This window comes from Mustela nivalis (genome assembly GCF_964662115.1).
Source record: "Mustela nivalis genome assembly, chromosome: 7".
Classification (NCBI taxonomy): domain Eukaryota; kingdom Metazoa; phylum Chordata; class Mammalia; order Carnivora; family Mustelidae; genus Mustela; species Mustela nivalis.
Window position 1 is genome coordinate 100,447,765 of NC_139026.1, and position 25,710 is coordinate 100,473,474.

At 32.1% G+C, this 25,710-nt stretch overlaps 1 protein-coding gene across 14 annotated transcripts in view; it reads left to right on the forward strand.

The window, feature by feature from the left end:
* Nucleotides 1–25,710, forward strand: part of USP15 (ubiquitin specific peptidase 15) — a 115,205-nt gene that overhangs the window by 59,684 nt on the left and 29,811 nt on the right. For 6 of the 14 annotated variants that reach the window (XR_014314552.1, XR_014314553.1, XR_014314554.1 and 3 more), the window contains exons 7-9: nucleotides 6,143–6,229; nucleotides 12,634–12,778; nucleotides 17,090–17,189. Coding sequence is in view for 4 of the 14 variants with exons in the window: in XM_082742514.1 (XP_082598640.1) it covers nucleotides 17,103–17,189 (87 nt within the window). In the remaining 10 variants the exon portion in view is untranslated. The remainder of the gene's footprint in view (nucleotides 1–6,142; nucleotides 6,230–12,633; nucleotides 12,779–17,089; nucleotides 17,190–25,710) is intronic. The other 8 variants (XR_014314549.1, XR_014314550.1, XR_014314556.1 and 5 more) reach the window with 3 other exon arrangements.

The window sequence follows — 25,710 nt, forward strand, 5'->3', positions numbered from 1 at the left end:
ACATTTTAAATTAATAATGTGTCTTCAATTTAAAATGCAACCTTATGAGCCATAAATCTAAGGTAATATTCCCCAAAATCTATAATTTGTTATAATTTTTAAGGACATTATAAATTTTCTTTTGTACTTTATATCACTTTATCTTGTTCTTATTTTTCTCCTTAAGAAAAAGATGTAGAATGACTTTGTCTGAGACTCTAAGGTAATGGAACAGCCAAACAAAACTGCCTAGGATGTAGTTGAAGATAGGGAACCAAAGTTTGGAGACTAATAACTGCAGATGTGGAGTTCTATTCCTAGAATTGAGGAATTTAAACATATATGAATTATCTAATCGAAAATGTAAAGAACTATATACTATAAAAGTGTTCTGAAGTAATGACATAAAACAAAAAGATCAAAAAGAAAGAATACTCCCGAACATTCAGGAAAACTTGGAACCCATTATGTTAGAGAGGCCAAAGGAGAAAACTTTTAGAAGAAAGGGAATGGTCAACATTGCTAAAATGATCCAGAGACCGGTGGGAGAAGAGAAAGCTTCCACATACTTGACAAGTGGGAACTTGTATTGGGAATGAGAAATAGGTTATAGGAAAAAAGGAATTGAGTAATCAGAAAATGGAACAAGTGGTACAAATCACTCATCTTGAAATGTAGTGAAAGAAGGAAGGTAAGTACCCAGAAGAGGGTACTTGTTTGGAAAGGCAGGATTCCTAGAGAGGGAGAGAAACTGCTTTATATATAAATTTTTTGTTGTTATTTGAATGTATACCTCCTTTCCTAGGTATTTGTCACCTAAAGATAGGCATCATAATAATGTTAGAAGGAAGTTCCTGTGTGCTGCCATTTACCAAATAAACTGCTTTTTTCTGGTTATTTTGGCTATCCAAATTCCAGATCCTTTTTGGAAAGGCTTGCACATCAGCACACTCCCTGTGACTTGAGGTTTCTCGTTTTAATATTCATTAAGATCCTGAGTCTTTATGCACACTCCTTTGAAATGCTGAAAATGCACATGGATTAAATAAATCTTTTCTTCATCTAAACAGTGTACCAGTTTCCTATTGTGGAAAGATAATATATAATCTAGTACCTGTACCGTGTCTCCCAAGTTTTGTCAAACAGCTTGGTCACAGTTGAGTTCAGTAACTAGTGTTAGATTTGATATTTAAAAGCCATATCCAATTTAATTGAAGTTAGGAAATTAAGACAGCATATTTCATGCATAAATGTAATTTAAGTTTACAGTTCTTATATAGATGCTTGATATGCACAGGTACTGACAAATATTATTGGATATTTTATTGTTGTTTTTCCCTGGTTTGATTCAAAAAGGATTTGAGCAATTTGCAGTAATACATATGAGTCAAGGTTAATGATATGAATAGATACAGAAATCCCTCAAATGTAAAAATAAACTTAGTCACTGTAAGGTGAAATGAAAGGAGAAGTTAGCTGGCAGGAGCAAGTAAGGGCTTTTGAAGTTATCAAAATTGATCTGCAAATGTATGGATTTGTTTTGGGTCCTAATTCAAATCAACCGACTGGGGAGAACAGATACTTTGAGACAGTTGGGGGAAAAAGTGAACATGAACAGAGTATTCAATTGGGACTGATAGTGGTATCAAAAAAGATCTGTTAACTTTTAGGGATATATATTGTAATTTTTTTGTTTGTTTCCATTTTTTTGTTTATAATTTGTTTTATTATTTAAATTCCAGTTATCATAAAGTACAATATTAGTTTCAGGAATAGAATTCAGAGATTAATCATTTACATATATAACACCCAATGTTCATCACAACAAGTGCGCTGCTTAATACCCATCATCCATTTAGCCCATCCCACCTTCCCTCCAGCAACTCTGTTTGTTCTCTATAGTTGTCTATTTTATGGTTTGCCTCTCTTTTTTCCCCTATGTTCATCTATTTTGTTTCTTAAAATCTACGTATGAGTGAAATCATGTGGTATTTGTCTTTCTCTGACTTATTTCACTTAGCATAAAACCCCCTAGCTGTAGCCACATCATTGCCAATCACAAGGTTTCATTTTTTATGGTGTAGTAATATTCCATTATATATATTTATATATATATATAAATATATACAGGTGAATATAAATGTTTATATATATGTATATATAGAGAGAATATATATATATACAGGTGAAATTTTAAATGTATAGGATTTGCTTTAAAATAGTCCAGCAAAAACATGGGGAGAGGGAGGTCAAGGAAATAAAGATAAAACGAAAGTGGCAGGATGTTAATAATTTTTGAAGCTGAGTGTCTGGTATTGGGTACATGAGGACTTGTGTAAGTTTGGAAATTTCTGTAATAGGTTGAAAATAAAAATGGGTGGGTGCCTGGGTGGCTCAGTGGTTGAGCCTCTGCCTTCAGCTCAGGTCATGATCTCGGTGTCCTGGGATGGAGCCCCGCATCGGGCTCTCTGCTCAGTAGGGAGCCTGCTTACCCCTTCTCCTCTGCCTGCCTCTATGCCTACTTGTGACCTCTCTCTCTCTATCTCTCTGTGTCAAATAAATAAATAAATAAATCTTAAAAAAAAAAAAAGAAAATGAAATTTTAAAAATGGGTTGCAAATTTGGTACTGGGATTCATAATGGCTGAAGAAAAGTAATTTTATTTTTAAAAATATTTGTTTATAAATAATACTAAAATTCATTTTGGTATAAATAATATTTTTGTGAAAAATAATCTTCACAACAAAAAAATGTACTGAGAAGAGTAGAATTGTTTTACATATTTGAAATTTCTTTAGTATCTGACTAAACAGAAGACAAATTCTCATATGGGCTTCTGCATTCAGTTTATTGTGATATATTGTTTGGATTGAAGTGCATAAATAAAGCTCAGTTTCACAGATATGTAGTTAGAACACAGGTATTTTCAGATAACTGACACCACATCAGAACTTGAGTAGCGGTGGTTTAATGATGAAAATTTAATTGCAGTGTGGAATCTGGAACCACATCAATCAACTTTTAATACTATTATGTTAAAATCTATCATGTGTACTTGATGCAGTTGGAAAAATATTGATTCACTAAGTTATGCAGATATTCCAAATATTGACATATTTCATCAGATAGTATCTTCTTCATCACATAGTATTTTTTAATCATTTCTTAAAATGTCACCAATCTTACAAGGAAAGTCTTTAAATAGTGGGAAGCTATCAAGCCTCACAGTGGCAAAGTCAGGTTTTCCAGAATTCTCTTTTTTGTTTGATCACTTGAATGTTATCATGGGCAGCAAATACTTTCAATTTTTTTCCTTGAAGTTACAGTCTTCCTTCATTCATTTTGAGATGTCTGCCAGATAGCCTTTATGTGGAAGAGTGATGCAGTGAAAAGAGGGCTAGTTCTGCTTGATTCAAATATTTACACAAGTGTTTTTCCTCATGACAATCATGTTACTTCAGTATAGAACGGATGTGCTTTATGCAAACTTTCCAGTTTGTCACGTAAAAAAAAAAAAAGAAAAGAAGTGTATTTAAGGTTAGGATTTAATAAAAGTAATATTTTTTATCTTTTTAAGATGGATATTCTTAAGTGAAACTGTTTCTTCACTGTAAGGATACAGTGAAAAATACAGTGACTCTAGTATATAATTTGATGCTGCTACTTTAACTCATGGTAAGGTATCAGCAGTTTTACCCACCATTGTTTTTGCACTATCATTGGAAATACCCACCCAGTGAAAAGGTCAACTAACACTTAAGTAGCACCTTTATATAGATGGGCACACCGAAAGAATCACAGGGCCTTCCAAGGGTCCACTGACTGTTCTTTGAGAACCGCTTCCTAAACATCCAAGACATTTTGCCCTTGCCTACCCTGTGGTCTTTGCCCCAGACTTTATTAATTTTATTAATGTGGTCTCCTAAATGATCTGTCAGTCTCCTTTCTCTTTCTCAAGAATTACCTTTCTAGAGTACAAATCTGATTGTATAGTTACCCTTTTAAACTCTTTCAACATGCTCAGTACAATGGAATAAGATCTACTAAGTTCTTTATAGAACATCAAAGTTCGTTTATTATCATGCCTACCTTCTTAATTTCTGTTCTTGTCACTACTTGTTTCCTACTCTTTAAGCCGAACTGAATTTATTGATAATTCCTGAACACATCTTCATTTCTACAGTCCCATACATTTGCGTATACTGTTCCTTCCACCTGGAATACTCTCACTTCCAGTTTCCACCTATCCCTCCAACTCTGCACATCATTTTAAATCACCTCGTGTTATTACCCACAAAATTTTATATTTTAGTTTTAAAATTTCTATAGGACTTTAAACTGTTTTATATTTATTTTGCTTATGTGTTATTTTCTCCCATTAGATTTTGAGTTGTTTGATGTCAGGAACTGTGTCCTTGTATTCCTTGTATTTACGAAGGGCAAGGCATATAGTAGTCATTTAATAAATGTTTGAATATTTCAGTGAGTTTCTTCTAACTTCTAACAGGAACTTCTAACACTGTTCTTGGATAGAGTTGCTAATGGATAGTAAAAAGGCCACAAATGGGCAAAGGGAAAAAAAAATATATATATATATATATTTATATATATTTATTTATATATAAATTTGACCATAATTAAAATTCAAGAGAACATGTCAGTTTATTTCTGTTTCTGAAAAGGTAAAGTGAATTAAATTGTAGGTAAATGGATCACGTTTTGAAAAATTAACCTCCTTAATTCATTATAACTCTTTTCTCTAATAAATATGGGGGTTTTTTCTTTGATAACAGCATTCTTAACATGCAGGCAAAAACGCCAGGATACTTATGTGTTTCTGTTACTATTTAAAAACTACTACCGTAAAATATTAAGATAACCTTTTAAATGTGTCCTCTACATTATTTTATATTAAAACTTGGTTAATTGTGTCTTATATTTTGATCTTAGTACAGTAAAATAATACCTTACAAGGTTTTCTGTCAGAAAGCCATCTAAATAGAGGTCTTAACTTCGTATAATCTACCTATATACAACCTATATCAACAACAAAAAACACTCCTTTAACATAAAAAAATTTTACCAAGACTTCATAATGTATAAAATTTTCAAAAGTTAAATAAAAATTTTTATGTGTAAGAAATGTTATTGCCCACCATGTATTCTGCATAATGCATTGCGAGTATATAGATTAGGTGTAATCCAAATCACCTAAAATTTGTAAACTTCGCAGATTTTGTAGATCATACTTCCATGCCCATTGACCATTTCACTGTTCATTAGCACCTGATCAAAGGAAATAAAATAATTTTTAAAAACTAATCACTTTGGGCCTCACTAATTTAGAATTTGTAAGGAATGAGATGCTAGACTGACAGCTTTTTGTAGTCCATGGCCTGGATATTGCCTAATAAATTAAAATTGTTTACAAAATTATAAGGGAAATTAAATATTTAAGAGACCTGTTAAGTATTTTAAAGTAATCATTCCTGTGTAATGAGTTTGTTGATTATAAATCATGCCCTTAAAGCATATTGGTTTATTAAAAGCTGTTAGTAATTGAAATTTCTCTGAAAAGATTCTGAATTAGTGAGGTGTGTAATATAGAATCAGATGTATATCTTTTCAGTTTTTGTAGAAATAACTTTGGCCAAAAATTACTTCTCAAGATTATGTTTTGAAGTTCTTCTATGCTATTGTATCCCTGTTGCCTTACATTTTAAAGAACTGGTAAATCCTCGGATCTCTCTGTCAGTGTTGTATATAAGTAAAATGAAATGGTACCTACTGAGATACAAATTGGATTTCATTTACATGCTTCCTTAAAAAAATTGATATTTTAATTCTACCGATTTAAGGAAATTATTGTTGTAAAATATGGAAAATGGTTACCTGAATTCAGAAATGGGTATATTAGTACATTTATAGGAATAATAAATATCAAGTTGTATATTTAATTTGATAAATTTCTTTTGAAAATAATTCCCTTTTGTACCAATACATAAGGAGTAGAAAAACAAAGGAGATATAGTGATTTTGCTCATGAATCTGTTTTCCAGCATTCATTTACTACATACATTGTCATCTGTTTTTTTCTTTATTTCATAATTAATTTCAAAATTCAGCATTTTTTATCTAATTTAACATTTTCATATTTTTAAAGGTCCCCAGGTGCATCCAATTTTTCAGCTTTACCAAAGATCTCTCCTTCATCTCTATCAAATAATTATAACAACATCAACAACAGAAAGTAAGCACTGAATCTTAAAAACTCTTTGTTTAATTGATCGCCCTATTGTGGTTGCAAAAAATCTCTTGTATCTAAAACTTAGGATAAAAGTCTTAATGCATTCAAATTGAATTTTTTTTAAATTACTGATCAGTTCTTCTAGGAGTAATTTTACAAGAAAGCACTATTCTAAACTTCTTGATTTAATACATCTACTACAATAATCCACTAAAAGAGAATTAAAGTACTTTCAGAATTTTACTTTTTAAACACTAACTGTTGAAAATATATATAGAAGTCTGTTAGAACTCAATTTTTTAGTAAGAGTATAAATTTCAGATGTCATTTGAGAACTAGATATATAATCACCTACAATATGTAGTAATATTTTTTTTAAGTGTATATCAGTGATTCTCACCTGGAAAGCATACACAAATTTTTAGGTTTATCAAAAAGGCAATCACTTTTTCTTTAAAAAGGTTAGAGAAACAGTTCCCTTGCCCCATCATGAATAATATTCAGAATCTCAGAATTTGTAAAAGTTACGTGAAAGTATATGCTATATTGCCATAGAAAAAGGTTAAAAATCACTTGGGCTTTACTGTAATGTCTGACATGGGTATATTACCTTGAAAATTGTCATGGTTTTTATTTTATAGAAAAGGATAAAAAGACAGCTTTTGTTATTTGTAGTAAAGGAAGAACTTTAATCTAGAAACAATTACCCTTTTATTGTTTCTTGAATATATACATTACATTGTGGTTTATTTTTTGGGATAATTGTATATAGTTTTCCTTTTTTTTTTTTTTTTTTTTTTTTAATTTGCCCTACTTGTCCAGTTCATAAATGGCATCTGATTTCCCAAAGAGTAAATTTGAAAAGACTAAGGCTATTTGTGAAATAATTTTTAAAATAACATCATTAATTGAATTTATAGGTTTAATTAATTTTCCCTGAAAATTCATATCTGGAATGGGGAGAAGGCTTGACAAAATGATTTTAAGCTACACCTAGATTATAAATACATAAGAATAGCCAAAATAATTTTGGAAAGGAAAATGAGAAAGGATTAATCCTACTAAATATCACAGCCTCTGACAAAGATAATAAGAATTCAAACAGCATGGTAGTGACCCAGAAATACATCTACAGATCAGAGAAATAGAAAACATAGTCCAGAAACAGCCCCTTATACATAAAAGAATTCAATGTGATCCAAAAACATTGTAGACTAATGGAGAATGAGCAGATTATCCAGGAAATTTTGTTGGGAAATTGGATCACTATTGAGAATTTCTCTCTTTTTTTTTTAAAGATTTTTTATTTATTTATTTGAGAGAGAGACAGTGAGAGAGAACATGAGCGAGGAGAAGGTCAGAGAGAGAAGCAGACTCCCGGTGGAGCTGGGAGTCCGAAACAGGACTCGATCCCGGGACTCCGGGATCATGACCTGAGCCGAAGGCAGTTGTCCAACCAACTGAGCCACCCAGGTGTCCCAAGAATTTCTCTTTAAAACTTTATATTCAGTTGACCTTTTAATTGTTAGGCATATAAAAATTAAAAAACAAATAAATGGAAAAAACACTTGCTACAAATGACATAGGATAAATATTCCTAATATATCAAAGTCATAAAGATCAGTGAATAATTTTCTAAGATAAGTAGAAAAATGAGCAAATGATGCAACTGGCAATAAAAGCAAGGTAATTAAAATATATAAACACTTTAAATACTCAGATTCACAACTAACTAGAGATATGCAAATTAAAACCATTAAAAATTCCATCTACTTCTCTCCACCTCAGTCTCACTGGGAAGAGTTAATGATATTTATTCTTGCAAGGATTTCATTTGAGTGATTGGAGTATTAGTCCAACTTTTCTAGAAAAGAATTTACCATATGTGTGTCAAGAAGATTTATTAATATATTAATTCCTTTTAGTAATTTATAAAAAGACATGTGTATCGTAATATAATAACATTACATTATAGTGTAATAGTGAAATATTGAAGACACTATGAATATGAATATGAATATCTAAATCTGCAATGTAGTGTGTTCTTTACTACTTAAAAATGTATGTTCACAGGCAAAAAAGTGAAAGGAAATACCCCTTTAATCCTTTAATCTGGTTAATGTTTTATATGGTATCTTTTAATTAAATTCATCAAAAATAATTTTTTCATGGGAGTTAAAATACTTCTTGTGTTTCTACCAATTGCAGATGCTCCCACATTTACTATAAAAGAACTCAGTTCCAGGTTTAACATATATTTATAGTTATTGTTTGGAGAAATTTTTAACACTGTAGACTGCATTGACCATAGACTGTAGTCATCGTGTTAGTATATGGGGTCTGGTGCATTTTTGTTTTTGTCATTTCCCTCCCATAGTAAGAGTATGATGGTATAATCGGATCCTAAAACCTCTGACTGCAGAAGATAACTGGGAGAGAAATTGGAGTATTAAGTTTGAGATATATTCTACTTCTATGGCTAGATTTTATTTTTAGCTGTTGATATTTGTTTATTTTAGGCACTAAAATAGTCCTTTCATTATAGGAAATTTTTATAGCAAATAGCTACTGAAGTACCACCATGCTTAAAAGTAAAGCTTTAACAATAAAGCTTACCTTTCTTAGTAAGGAATAAAATTTAAACATTTGTAAAATGGAAAGTTTTTTTAAATTTTAATTTGAATCAACATTTTAATTACTTTCAATGTGAATTAATCTGAATTTGAATTACTGTTTGGTTTAATATTATCATAATAAATTATTTCACATAAAATTTATTTCTTTCCATTCAACTTGTAGAAATACATAAGAGTTTAAGACTGCCTATGGAAGTAGCATAATTTCTTTAATTAAACGTAAAATGGGTAGTGACCTTTTTTAGATTAAGTGCGTTTTTGAAACATCACCATGTGACTCTACAAGTACCAAAGTATATACTAAAATCAGTAGTTATTACTTACAAGTTTATGTGACATTATTTATAAATTCAAGACTTGAATTAAACTGATACATTACTAAGATAAAAAGTTTTCACTTCCAGAAATAAGGATATTGGCCATAAAGGTAACAAAGTATACTTAGAATTATTTCGTATAAATTTAATAAAGCTGTTATTAAAGACTAACGAAGAGTCAATTGTTTCCTAATGTAGTAGTTTTACCTCCTACTCTCTACAGTTTTTGGTTTTGCCTCAATTATAATTTAAGTTCATTTTTAATGTGCGCCATTTCCTCTTTTTGTTCCCTGCATTTTTTTGTCTTGCTACATTTGCTTTGATATAACGCTGTCTTTGAAAAGTCTTTGTAATGTATGTATTGTCATAATTCTTGGCATTCCACATCAGAGCACATTTCTGTTTTTATGTTAATTCATTTAAAACTCTTTTATTTGAAATGGAAATGACTTCCTATAAGAGATTAAACTATGAAAAAGTACTTGATTTTGGAGACTGCCAGGGCTAGCCAGCCATATGGCTCTTTGCAAGTTACTCACTGAAAGCATCATTCATTAACTGCAAAATGAGCATAATTATAGTTATGAGGATTAAATTATAGATTTATAATACAATGTCAAATATAAGTACTAATTGAAAAGTCAATCTGAAATTTGTATAGAAAGATAGGGCTCAATTTTACCAAAAAATAAGTTACTTTTTCAGTGTATCTTCATTTAGGGTGATAGATTTATAATACAGAATTAACATAGTATAATACTAAAATTCCCATTAAGATTACAGGCATACTTATTTATTTTTGCAAAACTGCACTGCTATAGAGGATAAGGACTAGCTTTTCACCTTTAGGAAAAAAGATAGTCACAGGTCTAGGTTTCCATGTATTTTGTTGGAAATGTTTTAAGAACTCCTGGTTTTGGTATTCTCCATGACTTACTTTAATATTTGATTTAGGAAGCACGTAACATGTGGGTTATAAGTAACCAGTCAATATAGTGTTGAAATATTTTAAATTTATCAGTTTTTATTATTGTCATTGAGCATCTAGACTGTCTCAGTCTTTGGGCCGTGCTTGTATTTACTCTGTCACTTAAACTGAAATGTAGATATCCTTTAAGATTCAAATTTTAAAAGACAAAACAAACAAAACTGCTTCTGCAATTGAGTTTTTGTTCATTTCTCAGTAAATTAAAATCCCTATCCCAGCAAATTCCATCCTGTTGCCACTAAGAAAGAGAAGAGCTTCCAGCATCCATTTGTGTTACTTGTGGCTGTATGAATATATACTTAAGGAATAAGCGTGTAAATGTGGCTTTTTTAGTCTTTTCACTTGCCTCTGTGTGTGTGTGGCGTGGCGGGGAGAAGGGGTGTGGGGGCGTGAACATGCATTTGAGCATACTTTCCCTGTGTACTCTGCTCAAAAATTTTTTTAAAAGATTTTATTTATTTATTTGACAGAGATCACAAGTAGGCAGAGAGGCAGGCGGGGTGGGGGAGGGGGAGAGAGAGAGAGAGAGAGGAAGAGGAGGAAGCAGGCTTCCTGCTGAGCAGAGAGCCCGATATGGGGCTCAATCCCAGGACCTTGGGATCATTACCGGAGCTGAAGGCAGAGGCTTTAACCCACTGAGCCACGCAGGTGCCCCATCTCTGCTCAAATTTCATTTTAATTTTATATCTGGTATATGTGTGGGGTTTTTTAAATGTGGAGGATGTGTAGAAAATGCAGGCCTTTCATTTTTTTATATAGAGACCTTGATTTTAAGCACTTCTTTTGGAAATTAAAAAAGAAAAAACAGGACTTAGCTTTTGTTACATGTCCTCAAAGTTAGATTCAGGAGTCCAGTCATCAATCACTGAGTGAACATATAGGTGTCTTATATTTTAGTAGTTACTGGGAATATAAAATATGAATCATAAGGCTAGTGATCTGCCAGAACAAAAGGTCCTTGAGTCTATTTTTTGTTTTATACTTTTTTTTATTTTAAAACAAGTAAATACAATTACAAGTCTAAAAGTTCTAGAATAGAATTGATCAGGTTGCATTTCTTTGTGCCCTCCCCTTTTTTTTTTAATTATCAGGATAATTTGCTTTTTGAGTCTGGAAACTGTGGTCTTTTTATTTGTGTTATGGGTATGTTCTTAAATTATGTGAAAATACTAGGTTGGCCTTGTGTGTATAGTTTTGGGTTGAGGTGGTTTTGTTTTACCTGTGAAGCTTGTTGAAGGGTAGGTGTGTGTGTGTGTGTTTACTAAAGGCTTTGTGGTAACTGGCAGTAATACAGTTCTCTTAAACTGTTATAATAATAAAGTATTAGTATAGAAGCTACAGTATGAAAAATTTGAAATTATAAGTAAAAAATACTTCTAAAAAAAAAATACCAGGAATAAATTGTACCTAATTGAGATTATCAGGGTTATTGATTCATCATGTTTATTTGTAACACTCTATTCTTTTATTTGAATTGTAATTTACTTTTAGTATGACCTTGATTCTCATTTCAGGTTTGCTCTCATGAATAAAAAAAGTGATGATTGAGAGTATGGCTTTGAGTTATATATAATGTGTCCATTGTAAATATTTTATAAGATAACCTATTAAAAATTAAGGGAGAATTCATCCTTTCCCACAAAATTATTGTTTTATTACATGTAGAAAGAAAGAGAGACAGTTTAACCTACTGAGTTTTCTTTGTCTTAAAATTACTCTTGATTCTCTAAGGTTGAAAATTATTTGCCTTTTTTTTTATGATTAGTATTTATTATGCTGATAGTCCAAATTATCCTGAGGTTATATTCATCTAGGTTAAAAAAAAAAGAAAACCTAAATTATTCTAACAAACTAGGAAAAAAAAAATCAAATACTGGAATGTACTTGCTTAGAATCATTTCTGATCACCCCAGGCTTTTTTCTGCATTTGATTACTAGATTTTGCTGGTCTAGCATAGAAACTATAAATAGAATCTTCAATGCATCGACCAGTGATGTCACAGAGGCCTTGGAAATCTCTGCTCTCACCTGTAGCTAAAGTACAACTCCTCCTGTTTCTACTGTTCTCATTCTATTACAGTAGCAGGATATAAAAGGGACATAAATGAGATGATTTATTGCTGCGGGTGGTGTTTAAAATCTGAATGTTTTAAATTTGATGGAGCAATGAAGAATGGAGCAAGCTGTGGAGCTGCTCCAGCTAATCAATGGTAGAAAGATATAATAGTGGTTTGTATTGGTTGGTGTGGCATATGTGTGCAGTGATTTTGTTAATTGAATGAGAAGTATCTTAATTAAAGGGGTTATTTTCATTAGGTTCATATCTTTAAAAGTACGAGATAATTTTTTTAATAAAAAATTTAATGACTGACCACCTATCTCAAATTGGTTTGAAGTACTCTGTTCATATAACAATTTTTTAAATAATTGGCTGCATTATGAAAAATATTCTTTGTTTTCTTCTAGTGTGAAAAACTCAAATTATTGTCTCCCATCATATACTGCTTATAAGAACTATGATTATTCAGAACCTGGCAGAAACAATGAACAGCCAGGCCTCTGTGGCCTAAGTAACTTGGGAAATACGTGTTTCATGAACTCAGCTATTCAGGTAGGTCATTCCAAAGTGAAATTCACATGGAAATCAGCAATAAAAGAAGAGTAGAGTTTTATGTATCAGAACATGAGTATTATATGTTTTGAGAGTTTCTGTATTCATGGAAGATTTAAACATGCATATTTGAATCATTCATTCTAGTGCTAATAGAATATTATCATGTTCCTCAATTAGGTGGCATATGATTGATTACCACATGGTAGAAGATTATCACTTACACAAAATATAATTTCAATCAGAAAAGCTAGATTCTCTGAAAAGAAAAAAAAAAGTGAGATCACTCCTTTATATTTTCAGTACAAATGTCACGCTTTTTTTGGACATTGGTGGGAATCTTAGAGAATAAATCTTTTATGGTCACCAGTTCTTTAACTCTAAATAAATTTATTTTTAAATCATTTTTTTAAACTTAATGTGAAATTTAAGATTTTTTTAATGAGAAAATTTTATGAACTTCCTTTTGCATACATATTTTAACAAATCACTTTCCCTTAAAGATGTTTTTAATTTGTGGATACAATTGATCACTTCCCCTTTTTTCCCTTTATCTCTCCATGAACCTTCCCTTTTCTTCCTGCTTTTTTTACACCCTTTCACAGTTTATTGAATGTTTATGTCTTTGATTAACTTTGAAGTAATGAGATATATATATTTCTTAATATCACTGTCCCTAGTTATAAAATTAGAAATGGTTATTTCATTTTCTTTTTACAAATAAAATTCTGTACTTCAGAAAGTCCAAAATAATGGTATACTATTTTTGATAGTTCAGTTTTAGCCTTTGGGGGGATCCTTTTTTTGTTTTGGAGTGGTTTTGTTTTTTGAAAATTCAGAAATTTTATTTTTAAATCTGTAATTTTCTGTTCTCAATTCATATTTTAATACTGAATCTCCTATGCCTAGGAGGCATCCTCCAAAGATAGTAGATTAAAATGCAGAGTATGGATTAATTGGAGGACATTATTACAACTTTTTTTCACTATCTGAAAATAGGATAGGACTTTTTACCATCCAAAATCCAAAACTCTAATAATTCCTTTTGAACATTGGCATTAATATATTTGTCTCCTAAATTAACCATTGTCTTTACGGTATTCTTGGAAAATTAGTATTTGTCATAACTGTCTAGACCAAGAATCTTTTAGAAATGCCTAAAGGATATAATTACTTAATTTGTGATTTCTTGGTTTAGAGTTGATCCACTCAGAAAATAGCCTTTATGCTTAAGCAGATACTGTGTAGGGTTCATAAACTCTTCCTTTAAATTTTTGATGATTAATTTATGCTTTAAATGAACTGAATTGAATTAAATAAATTGAATTACTTTATTCAAAATTATTTTTCTAGGATCCCAGTGCTAGTTAAATAAACAATTTTTTAAAAATTTTATCTTGATATTTCTGGGAGAGGAGAAAAGGAACTCATCTGAGAAGAGCAAGCCAAAACATACTTTTTTTCTGGTAGCTATTTAAATAACAAAGTAAAGTGTGTGGGTGCTAAGCTTTCAGAGACAGGAACAGACCAGATAGATTGTAATTTTATTTGGATATCTGTTGGACTATTCTACCTGACCACAGAAAACATCTTTAGTACCATCTCTGGAAGATGTTTTATATAAATGGTATGTCAGTACCAGAAAACTCTTCTTGTATCACTAAGTCGTATTAATTTTTAGATCACTCCTATCCTTGCACTGCCAAAATTATTTTGGTTCTAGACACTTTATGAAACTTGAGAGGGGTTTTTTTTGGGAGGGGGAGGTGATTAATCTAAAACCAATCTTGGTTCTTTCTTATAAGGATTAAGAAAATACTTTAACAGCATAGCATTAAATCTGAGATGGTCAGAAGAGAACAAGAGTTAATATTCATGCTAATCATTCAGAAGCGGCTCTGGCTTTCATTCAAACTGAATTCCTTCTAGGAGATTCTTAAGTCCTAGTTTCCTATGCCTTTGATACAGACGTACTAGTGTTTTATCTCCATATGGTTAACTATAATTCCTTTAAAAATGAGTATTAAAATTAAATCTTCTAATCACTTATGTTGGGCTAGATTTGGCATTTGTTAGACCTTCTTATATATGTTTAAGGTATCAGAAAATTCATTCTATTAGTTATTGCCTCACTTCAAAACTAGTTTTGAAGTTACAAATTTATAAGTTTTGAATTTATAAATTTATAAAGTTTATCAATTTAATGCTGATCCTCTCAATGTATATTACCTTTACATGTTCCATTTTGAATGAAATCAGAGCCATGAGGGTAAGGTTTGTAGAGATGAGGGTGATAGTTTGTTACTTTCTGGTATTAGTCATAAAGTAAGAAAATTTTTAGATGAAAACCTCTGGTTTTTACATTTTAAGCAGTGGATATTATTTCATGTCTGTGTCTTGGCTGGAAACTGTACTTTTGCTAAAATTAAAATCTCTAATCACCTTGGGCAAGAGAAAAAAATGAGTTTTTATTTTTGCTACTTTTGACTTTTAATTCAAATCCACAATTGGGAAAGCTAATACTTCATTTTATTTTCTTAAAGCTTTTATGATTTTTGATTGATTTAGATGTTCACTCTGAAGCTGAGAATTCATCATTAAAGGGAATACAAAATGATGTCAGTAGGCTTTATCTCTGTTTCATGAACATGCATGTAAGTTGTTAGGTCCACAGGTGATAGGGGTTAAAGATAACTAATAGAGTAGATTCTTTTTTTAAATAATTTTTTTAGATAGTTTCCTCAATTATCTTTTTTTTTTCAAGTTTCCTTATAACTTCTCTGAAATTGAAGACAATTCATGAGCTTCAGAAAATATCTCTACTGATAATTTGGATTTTATTATAATTTCTTATAGTCAATAATTCTTAAAAAAAAAATACGTAGACATTTTAATACTTTGGGCAGTATGATTATTGATATGCCAAAAAACTTTTTGTGGAAAGCATACCTACTTTTTGTATGTGAGAATGGATTATGCTTATTAACCCATCAGTAGCCTTGAGGTAAAGAAATCTTTTTGACTACTTATGGTTAAAAACTAAGTGGCACCAATCTGAGTCTGATTTTAATATTATTATTAGTCTTACTGTTTAATTATATTTGTATTCAAGATTTTCTCTGAAGTAATAGTATGAATGAGTATTAAACTTTTTTGATGAGAATAGTACTGTTACATAGTTTTAATTTATTAAGTTAATATTTATTGAATATGAAACATATGAGACACTTTTGGACACAGATCCTGTGTCCATGAAGATTATAGTCTAGATACTGTGGTTTTCACACTTTCTGCCTTTTAGTAAGGACATCTCTTTTTAATTATTACTCTGAAAAGTTTGATTTTATCCTCAGTATTTAAAGAGATTTAGCAAAGTTGCTGTGGTTGGGTAAAGGGTATAGAGTCCCACCTACTGTCTCTTACTTTCCTTAATGGCCGTGAAGGCATTCTCATGGGATCCCAGGACTCTTAAGAAACAGTCTAAAAACTATAGTATAGGAAGAAAAAAGAAAAGAACACAATTAAAAAGTAACAATCAGATTAGGAGAACAGTTTATGGAGTTATACTGCCTGGATTGAAAACATGTCTCTCTTATTTATTATCTGTGTTACCCTATAGAAGTCATTTATCTGTGTTACCCTATAGAAGTCATTTTCATTTTTCACATCATATGAGGAAAATAATGGGATCCGTATCTTGGGAATTTTGTTAGGGACTAAATGAGGTGAAGAATATAAAGTTCTTAGGATAGTGAGTAGCACATCATAAATCAGTAGGAAGTAGGTTAATGTTTTGTCTTGTGTTGTTTTGTTTTAATTCAAAGAGCTAAGCACAGTAACCGGAAAAAATCTAATTTTGATAACCATTGTATTTGTTCTCCTTTTCTGGAAGTCTCATTTCACTTGGCTTGTACCTAGTGATGAAAAAAGAACTAATCATATTTTTAATTCTTTTTCGCTTAGTATTATTGCAGTAATGGCATTTATCATCTCCATTTTTGAACTGTTTAACTCTCCCCAGGCAAACTAGTAGGCAAGGAATACAATAATGTAGAACTGTTTGTGCATATTCAATCTTCAGAAAACACAAAATTCAGGTTATCCCTGGCCTCAGCCTCCTGAGTAATTATGATGGCAGGCATACACCACTAAGTTCCAGTGGTACAAATAAGTTAACAAAATAGTTTTCTAATGCCCTAAATCTTTGAGAGAATGTCTAATTTTAAAATTTGCGTTATTGGAGGTAATTTTAATTAGCATCAGTTGAGTAGATTCAGGAGCACTCCAACCCTTGTCTTTTTCATTGTCAAGGCCTAGGAGGCTCATGATTGGCTTCCTGGAAGAAGCAACTCTGCAGATGGATTTGAAGCAGGGGAGTGATATGGTCTTTTCCACTGGAAAGCAGCATGGCGTAAGATGGTTGTTTTCAAACTCTTTACTTGGAAGTATTAGGGCTCTAGGAAGTCATTGAAAAAAATGATAGTAATAAAGACTCTATTCATTATTCCTGTCATACACTGTAAAATCAGTTGGGATTCCAAGCATTTTTAAGTCAGTTTTTTGTTGTTGTTGTTGTTGTTGTTTTTAAGATTTTATTTATTTGACAGAGAGAGATCACGAGTAGAGAGAGAGAGGAAGGACAGGCTCCCCGCTTAACAGAGAGCCCGATGAAGGACTCGATCCCAGGACCCTGAAATCATGACCTGGGCCGAAGGCAGAGGCCTAATCCACTGAGCCACCCAGGCAGCCCCAGTTTTTTTTTTTTTTTTTCATGGTCTGTTGGGTTAGGAAAAAATCTATTCAATCTATTCAGTAAATTCTGAAGAATGTTAAATAGAAAGCTTAAAGCTTTTTAAAAAAACTTAAAAGAGAATGAGTAATGCTACACCGAAGTAACATTTTTTTAAGAAAGTAGGTTCTTATTATATTGTAAAACAGTGGAAAAGTCATTACTAAAACTATTAATTTCTATGTTGTAGTCCTTTATCATTTGCATATGATTAAATTTAATGCTGTTCTGCTGTCACCCTGAAATACTTTTTGCATTTATTGGAACACCAATTCTTTGAAATCCAGATTAACATGAAGTTTTCTAATTTCATTCAAATAAACCAAATTTATAGTTAAAAAATGAAAATAGTTTTCATCAAAAAAGGAATCAATTAGCCCTTGAGACATAAGCATTTTAAAAAATAGTTTAGGATTTTGAAGAAAATTTTGCCTTCTTATAAACTGAGAATATAGCTAAAAATTCAAAACTTCTTGCTAGGGCAGGCTTTTTAAAAATTATAAATGACATACAATATTATATTAGTTTTTGTATACCACATAGTGATTTGATGTTTTTATACATTACAAAATGATAACCATGATAGATGTAATCACCGTCTGTCACCATACAAACTTATTACAAAATTATTAACTATATTCCCTGTGCTGTACTTGACACTAATCCAGGAAATTAAACTCAGTTATTTGAGTGTCTATATTATGTGCCAAAAATTACATGGCACTATCATCAAAAATGTGTTTAATCATCTATTAAATGACAGCTCATTTGGGTCGTCTTTTCATTTTGATCAAAGTAAAGAAATGGAAACGGCCTTACTTATACTAGAACCATTCACTTTCTCAATACAGGTGCTAATATTTTTACTTTTCCCTTTGTTCGAACTAGGGTCGGAGAGAAGTATTCCTTCTTTTAGAAAGAGAAAGGGGGCTGGAAAAGCAGAACCTGAATTCCCAGGCATATTATTTTGAAGAAGAGTATATATATCATAGTTCTCTAAGAAATAGTTTTCATAACCGGAGGAGAAATGGTATCTCTAAAAGCGTAACTTGCATCTATGTAACTTGGCTGTTTGTGATTTCATGTCATGAAGACATGCCTTCCTTAAGACCAAATACTGAAGGGAATAATCTTATTTGTTCATTCTTCACATTTTTTGAATTAATATACAAGTATCTCTAGGATTAATGCCTCTATTTCTGAATTAGTATAGACTTAAATGTTTTATCTGCCCCTAATTCTGTAAGAGAATGACATGAATATAGATTAGAGAAAAATGCAGGGATTATTTTAAGGAGTTGTAAATAATTATACCTGATTCTAATACAGAATTGTTTTTACATTGCTCTGGCAGATCAACACCAATTTACATACACTTACTAGGTAGGATAACTTATAGTGATTATACCTTATGACAGCAGTTAATAAAATCAGACCGAATATCAATTTTTTTAAGATTTTTTTTTTTTTAATTTTTAAGTAATCTCTACACCCAACATAGATCTTGAACTCACAGCCCCAAAATCGAGTCGTAAGCTCCACCAACCCAGCCAGGAGCCCCTCTTGTATTGATTTTAATAATTGTTTAAAGGATATTTATTTGTAGCTAAAGGAAAATGTAAGGAGCGCCAGGGTGGATCAGTTGGTTCAGCATCTGCCTTTGGCAGATCTTGGGGTCTTGGGATCAAGTCCCATGTGGGGCTCCTTGCTCAGCGGGGAGTCTGCTTCTCTCTATCACTCCTCCCTCCTTGTGCGCATTCTCTCTCTTTCTCTCAAATAAATAAATAAATAAAATCTTTAATAAATAAAGGAAAATGTAAGAAATGTTAGTCTGTAATTTATAATGATAACCACATTTATTCCCCTCCAAAAAAAAAACCACCAAAGGGAACATGGTTCCAAATTTACTTCTGTCACCCCAAAATCAAACAGTTTATTTTCTGGACATCAAAATGCTTTCTAAGATCTATTTCCTCCCTTATTAAATATACACTAATATCATTCAACACTTTAATAATTAGAAGGTTCTAAAATATGTGAGGCTAATATTCTAAGTTTAAAGTTGCTATTACTGAATAGTGTCACTAGGAAAGATAGGATATTGGTGTGATTAGAGCCTTAGAAAAGGAAAGACACACTAAATCCCTCTTAAGGGCTTGTTTTATTGACTTTTTGTTTGTTTTAATGTATACATTTAAATTCTAGTGAACTGAGGCTGTGCTTTATTTATTACTAAAAAGTTCCTAATCTGTTAGACTTTTTTTTCTTTTGATGTCATTTATCTTTAAATCACCTTTCTAGGGGCACCTGGGTGGCTCAGTGGGTTAAGGCCTCTGCCTTCAGCTCCGGTCATGATCCCAGGGTCCCCTCTGCTCAGCAGGGAGTCTGCTTCCTCCTCTCTGCCTGCCTGCCTCTCTGCCTGCTTGTGATCTCTGTCTGTCAAATAAATGAATAAAATCTTTTTAAAAAATCACCTTTCTATTTTAGTTTGTGAGTAGAAATAGTTTGTGATTATGCTTATTGCTCATGAACAACTTCATTAATGTCAATTTGCAAATAATTGCTTAGTTCAGTATTCTTTTAATACTATATTTATGGAAACCAGTTATTAAGTATTATCAATCAGTCCTTACGGTGATTTGTAAATTATGCTGTACTGGGTAGGGAGAGGCTCAGTGAGTTGGTTCTGAAAACCATTGCTTAATTAATAATATTTCAAATAAATTACTTGGGCGCCTGGGTGGCTCAGTTGGTTAAGCAACTGCTTTCAGCTCAGGTCGTGATGCTGGAGTCCCAGAATCAAGTCCCACATTGGGTTCCCTGCTCAGCAAGGAGTCTGCTTCTCCCTTTGGCCTTCTCCGCGCTCACGCTCCCTCTCTCTCTCTCTCTCATTAAAAAATAAACAAATAAATAAATTTTTTAAATGACCAATTCTCAAAGTCATATTAAAAAAATTAGCAACCCAGTAATAAACCTGCAGCCTCTGAGAACAGCACTGCCCTTCTTTACATAGTGCAGGTTTTTCATATCATTGTCACTTTCTTAATTTCCTCGTCATGGAGGTCTATCATTTAAGGCATAAAGTATGCTTATTTTACTGATTAGAAAATTGAGGCAAGGAAGGTTTAAGTGACTTTTCATTCACTAGGACAAGTTAAAAAATGAATTAAAACTGAGTTATTCAAACATTCTGAGATGACGTGTCTTTCAAAATTTACTTGTCAACTTGTAAGGAATGCATAAAAATGTTTTATTATGGTCAAATATACTTAACAAAATTTACTGTTTTGATCATTTTTAAGTATGTGTTTCAGTGGCATTAGATATATGCAGATTATACAACCATTAACAGTGTTTTTATGTTTATGTCAAATATATGGCCCCTTAATTCAAGATGCTCCCCTGAAATACTATAACTGTTGTACAGATCAAATAGTTTCCTCGGAAGTTATAAACACTCTTAACTCATTTAACAGTAAGAGTGTTCAAAACATTTTAAGAACTCCTTTTGGAATCACATTCCTTTTTCGTAACATCACCAGTAGGTGTTTTTCTTGCTTTGATGATGAAGTTGATTTTCAAAAACCTGAAGTTATTCAGAGCATTGTCCTCAGAATATTATAGGCAATCAAGCTGGTTAATTTTTTTTAATCAAATATACTTATGAAGTCATCCATTCATTTACTCAGCACTTAGTTACTGAGGGCCTACTAAGTTCCTTTCACTCCCATAGGTACTAATTGCACCATTGTAAACAAAACAGTATCTGTTTCCATGGAGCATAGTCTAGTAGAGAAGATAAACATTAAATAAATCATGAATTATGCTAAGCATCATCAAGAGGAAAACTGAGGTGCTCTGAGTAAATAACAAGAACTTGGAGAGTACCTGCTTTATACTGGGTGTCTTACTCTCCAGAAGTAACATTTGAGCAATGACCAAAGAATGGGTATGAGTTAGGAAGGTGAAAGTTATAGTTAGATGGAGCAGCAACATGTGCAGTGCCTCTAGGACAGGCAAGTTTGAGGAACCAAAAGGTGAGTAACCTGTGGAATAATATTTGAGGGGGAATGGCATAAAATCAGTCAGAACCTTGTCTACTCCATATACAGTAGTAAATGCCTTTGCAGCATTCGATACATGAATCATGACCACCTCACATGCTGTGTGTGTGTATATTTGGGGTTTTTTGTCAGTCTGCCTTCGCCTACTTCAAGCACACACACAGATGCATGCTCACACACACACTTCGTGAGCTCAAGTCCTTTTTTACTTACTGCTCTAGCCCCATTTATCTGCCCCCCCCCCACCTCTCTCTCTCACACATGCTCACACTCACCATGCTTTATGAGCATAGGAGCTTTGTTTTAGTCACTGCTCTAGCCCTATTACCTAGAACAGTGTAAATACTCAAATTAATGAAAAATGAGGAAAGTCACATTTGTCTTTAGTTTCTGGCTTGTGCATCATAGTTTGAACCATTTAATGAAATCAGAGTGATGGTAGGAGGGGCACAATGGCAGAAGTAGATCTGGGGTAGGGAGATAAATATGAGTTAACTTTAAGCATATTCAGTTTGTGATGCCCATGAAACATCCAAGTTAGATACATCATTAGCAGATGGATATTCTGGTAGGGAATACAGACCAGAGACTTAGGTTAGTAACAGAAATATGGCTGCTTGTAGTGGTATTTAAAATCAAGGATGATTGCATCTAAATGAGGGCATCTGTGAAAAAGAGGTCCCAGGAATAAGCCTCACAGTACAACATTCGAGTGGAGGAAAGATACTACTGTTGCAATGGGAGAAAAGAAGATTGTTTGCAAGTAGTTTCGACTTTTATTGTCCTAAAAATACAAGGCCCAGTTATTTGCTAAGAATTAAAGAGTAAGATTGCTTGGCAGTACTGAGATCTCATTTGAGGCTGAAGATCATCAATTCAGAACAGTGGAAATGTATTCACTTGAAATTTTCTCTAGCAGTGTTCAGCTGCATGTGCATAGAGTAGATGACTGGGTTCATATAATAAGTCATTGGGTTCATCTAGGGTTGGAGAGAAAAAGGGCAAAGGAATTAAGAGTTACTAAATTAATTTTCTTGTTTTTATTGGGCTAATTTATTTAGCTAAACCAACAAACAACCTTTGAGTCTCTACTGTGTGCCAAGCACTATTCCAGCCAGTCGTAGTAGAATTGATAGTGTAATGAATGAAAAAAGACATATAAATAAATATGATACAGTATGTGATAGGATAGAAAGCATGAACAGCTAGATGTTGTGGAAGCAAAGAAAAGAGAGCCCTTGGGAAGTAAGGTTTCACCAAAGAGGTGACTTCTGAGTCGAACCTTGATTTTGTTTGGTAGAGTACATTATTCATAATGACTTCTTTTTTGTTCATTTGGTCATAAAAATAGCAATGGATTACCAGAGGTACAAATATAGTATTATATCTCATACTTGGTCCATTTTTTTTCCACCACAGAAATCTCTACATTAGAAACTTATTTTACCATAGCAAAAAACACATTGTTTATACCTAAGTTAAACATATATTGGCCTCCCCTGTATGCTAAATATTGATGCTTTTTCATATGTGTGCCAACTCTGAAGAGAAGTACCTGAAATATTTTGAGCAATGACAATATCAAGAGAATAAGCATATGGTCTCCTAAAGTAATTATATCAATGTTCATGTTCATTTGAATTTGAAGGGTTTACTGAAAATCACAGCTTTCTTACCATGTTGTGTATAAAATTAAAACACTGTGGCCTTCATTTAGAGAGATTTTGCTTTGAATATAAACTGAATCATTGATACACATATTAATATAATACACGTGTATATTCATTATGTATAAATGAATATACATACTTTTTTTTACCGATTTGTTGTATAATTGAGGTATTATGAATGATTCTTCAGCAGTTGCCCAAGGCCATTCTAAGTATGAAATACAGAAAAAGCTTTCAGCAACTGTTTTTAAAAGAAATTATAAATTTTTTACCAAAATGTTCCTAATTGTTTATAAGGAATTTCTTAATAGTAAAATAGAACATATTTTAAGATTGTTCTTATCCTCACTGAATACCATTCCTAAAGTGTCTGTCTCATCATGATTTTACCACCATCTCCCTGGGGACCTCTGCCATCTTTCCTGAGACTTGTTTTATCAAGCATCATATCATTGTTACAGACTTTTAACCCTACCTCTTCACTGTGTTTCTTTAAGCATATATACATGGTCAAGTCTTTTTTCTTTCTTTAAGGGGTGGGGGAGGATAGAGTGAGGAGGACTCTTCATCTTGAAAATTGAAAATAATGGCCTGTGCTTTCTCCCTATTTTTTCATCTCCCATCCAGTAGTCCTCTGCATCATCGCAAGAGTAGTTAGAAGCATAGATTTTAGAACTTGATTGCTTGGATTTAAATCCTAGTTCTACTACTTGGTTGTATGATCTTAGATAATAAACTTCTTATTAGTTTCTTCATCTGTGAAATGTAGATAAACTGCTTAAGAATTACTTGGTACCTAGAAAAGCATATGTAAGTATCAACTACTGTTATATCATTGCTGTGACAGTCATACCACCCCATAGAAATTGCTTTTGATAAGGTCATTCTTGACCTTCTGTTTGCAGAGTTCTTTGTAGTCTTTTTACCTTTTAGAAGTTGGCATCCACTTTAACAAATCCCAAACCTGTCTCAACCATAATTTTCCCTCGTGAGTTTCCCTTAGTATATAACTATTAGATGGACATTTCTGCCTAGATAATACCACACTTAAACTAAATATGTCTGCTAGGACCAAACATATTCCCCGAAGGAACCTGATCCTTTTATCTCGTATACTCCCTTATAGTTGCAACTATCCACCCACTAACCCAAGTCAAAAACTTGAGACTTGTTGCCCAAATCCTGTTCATTCCACTACCTCTTAATGTCATGTATACCCATCTTCTCTTACATTGTCAGTACACTGTTTGAATACTTGAGCATCTTTTCTGTGAACTATTGAAATATATCTCTAACTCATATCTTTGTTCCTTCGTTTATCCTCTTTCACTACATTTAGTACACTGTTTCCAGAGTAGTTGTTTTAAAATGAAAATACAATTATGTTATCTCTTTGCTTAAAACTTGCTTCCTGTCACCTTAAGGAAAAAACCCAAATGGGACCCCACCTCCTCTTTAGCCAAAACTAGAGGTTCTTGGAATTTGTTAAGTTTCAGACTTCTTTGTGTATACTTGTTTTCTCTTCCTTTTCCCACACCTCTACCTCTGCCCCCTTTCCTCTGTCTCTTTCTTCTGGATAAATACACATTGCGCAGTGAGAATTATGAAAATAAGAGATTGTGTTTGAATGTCTTTTATATCCCCAGTGTTTAATATAATGCCAGATAATAATACATCGGAACAGTGTTTCTCGTAGGCTGTCTATGAATGAGACGGCATGGTTAGCAATAAAATAAGCATAGAAATTAAGCATAAGTGATCTAAAATTTTTCTAGCTTTTTTTCAGGGTAATTTTATATCTATTGAATCTTAATAAAAAGTGGGGATTTGTTTTTTGTATGTCTTTTTAATTTTTTCTAGTGGTTCATTTTTTTTGTATTTTATGAAAGTATCAGTCTATGATGATTTGGAAATTTTAAAAAAAAATAAGTTTTTTCACACAAATGGTTAGAGAAAATTTGCATTAGAAAATATACCAGAAATGCTTAGAACTTGACCTGTAACAGATTAATGTTATTTCTGAAACTGTCTAAACTCCAAAAGAGCACATTAATTGTAAAAAGAATTATAGCATATAGTATCTGTCTTTACTTTTTGCAGATGAAGAGTCAGAAACCTACCAATATATATAAAGTCTAAGAAATACTACAGCTTTATGCTCCAGCAGTGTAACCAATCTGATAACTCTTGGATTGGGCTGCTATGTTAATCACAGCTTGGTAGAGAAACCCCCACTACTATGCAGATAGTTTTTTGAATGAGTTCACAGTGAACTATAGGAAAAAAGCCTTTTAGAACATTATTTTTATACTTTTATACTTTTTATAGAGACTCTTGAAATAATGATCATCTTTTCTTAATAAATATTTGTTGAGTGATTAGATAAATTTAAAGTTCTTTTTTGATTTT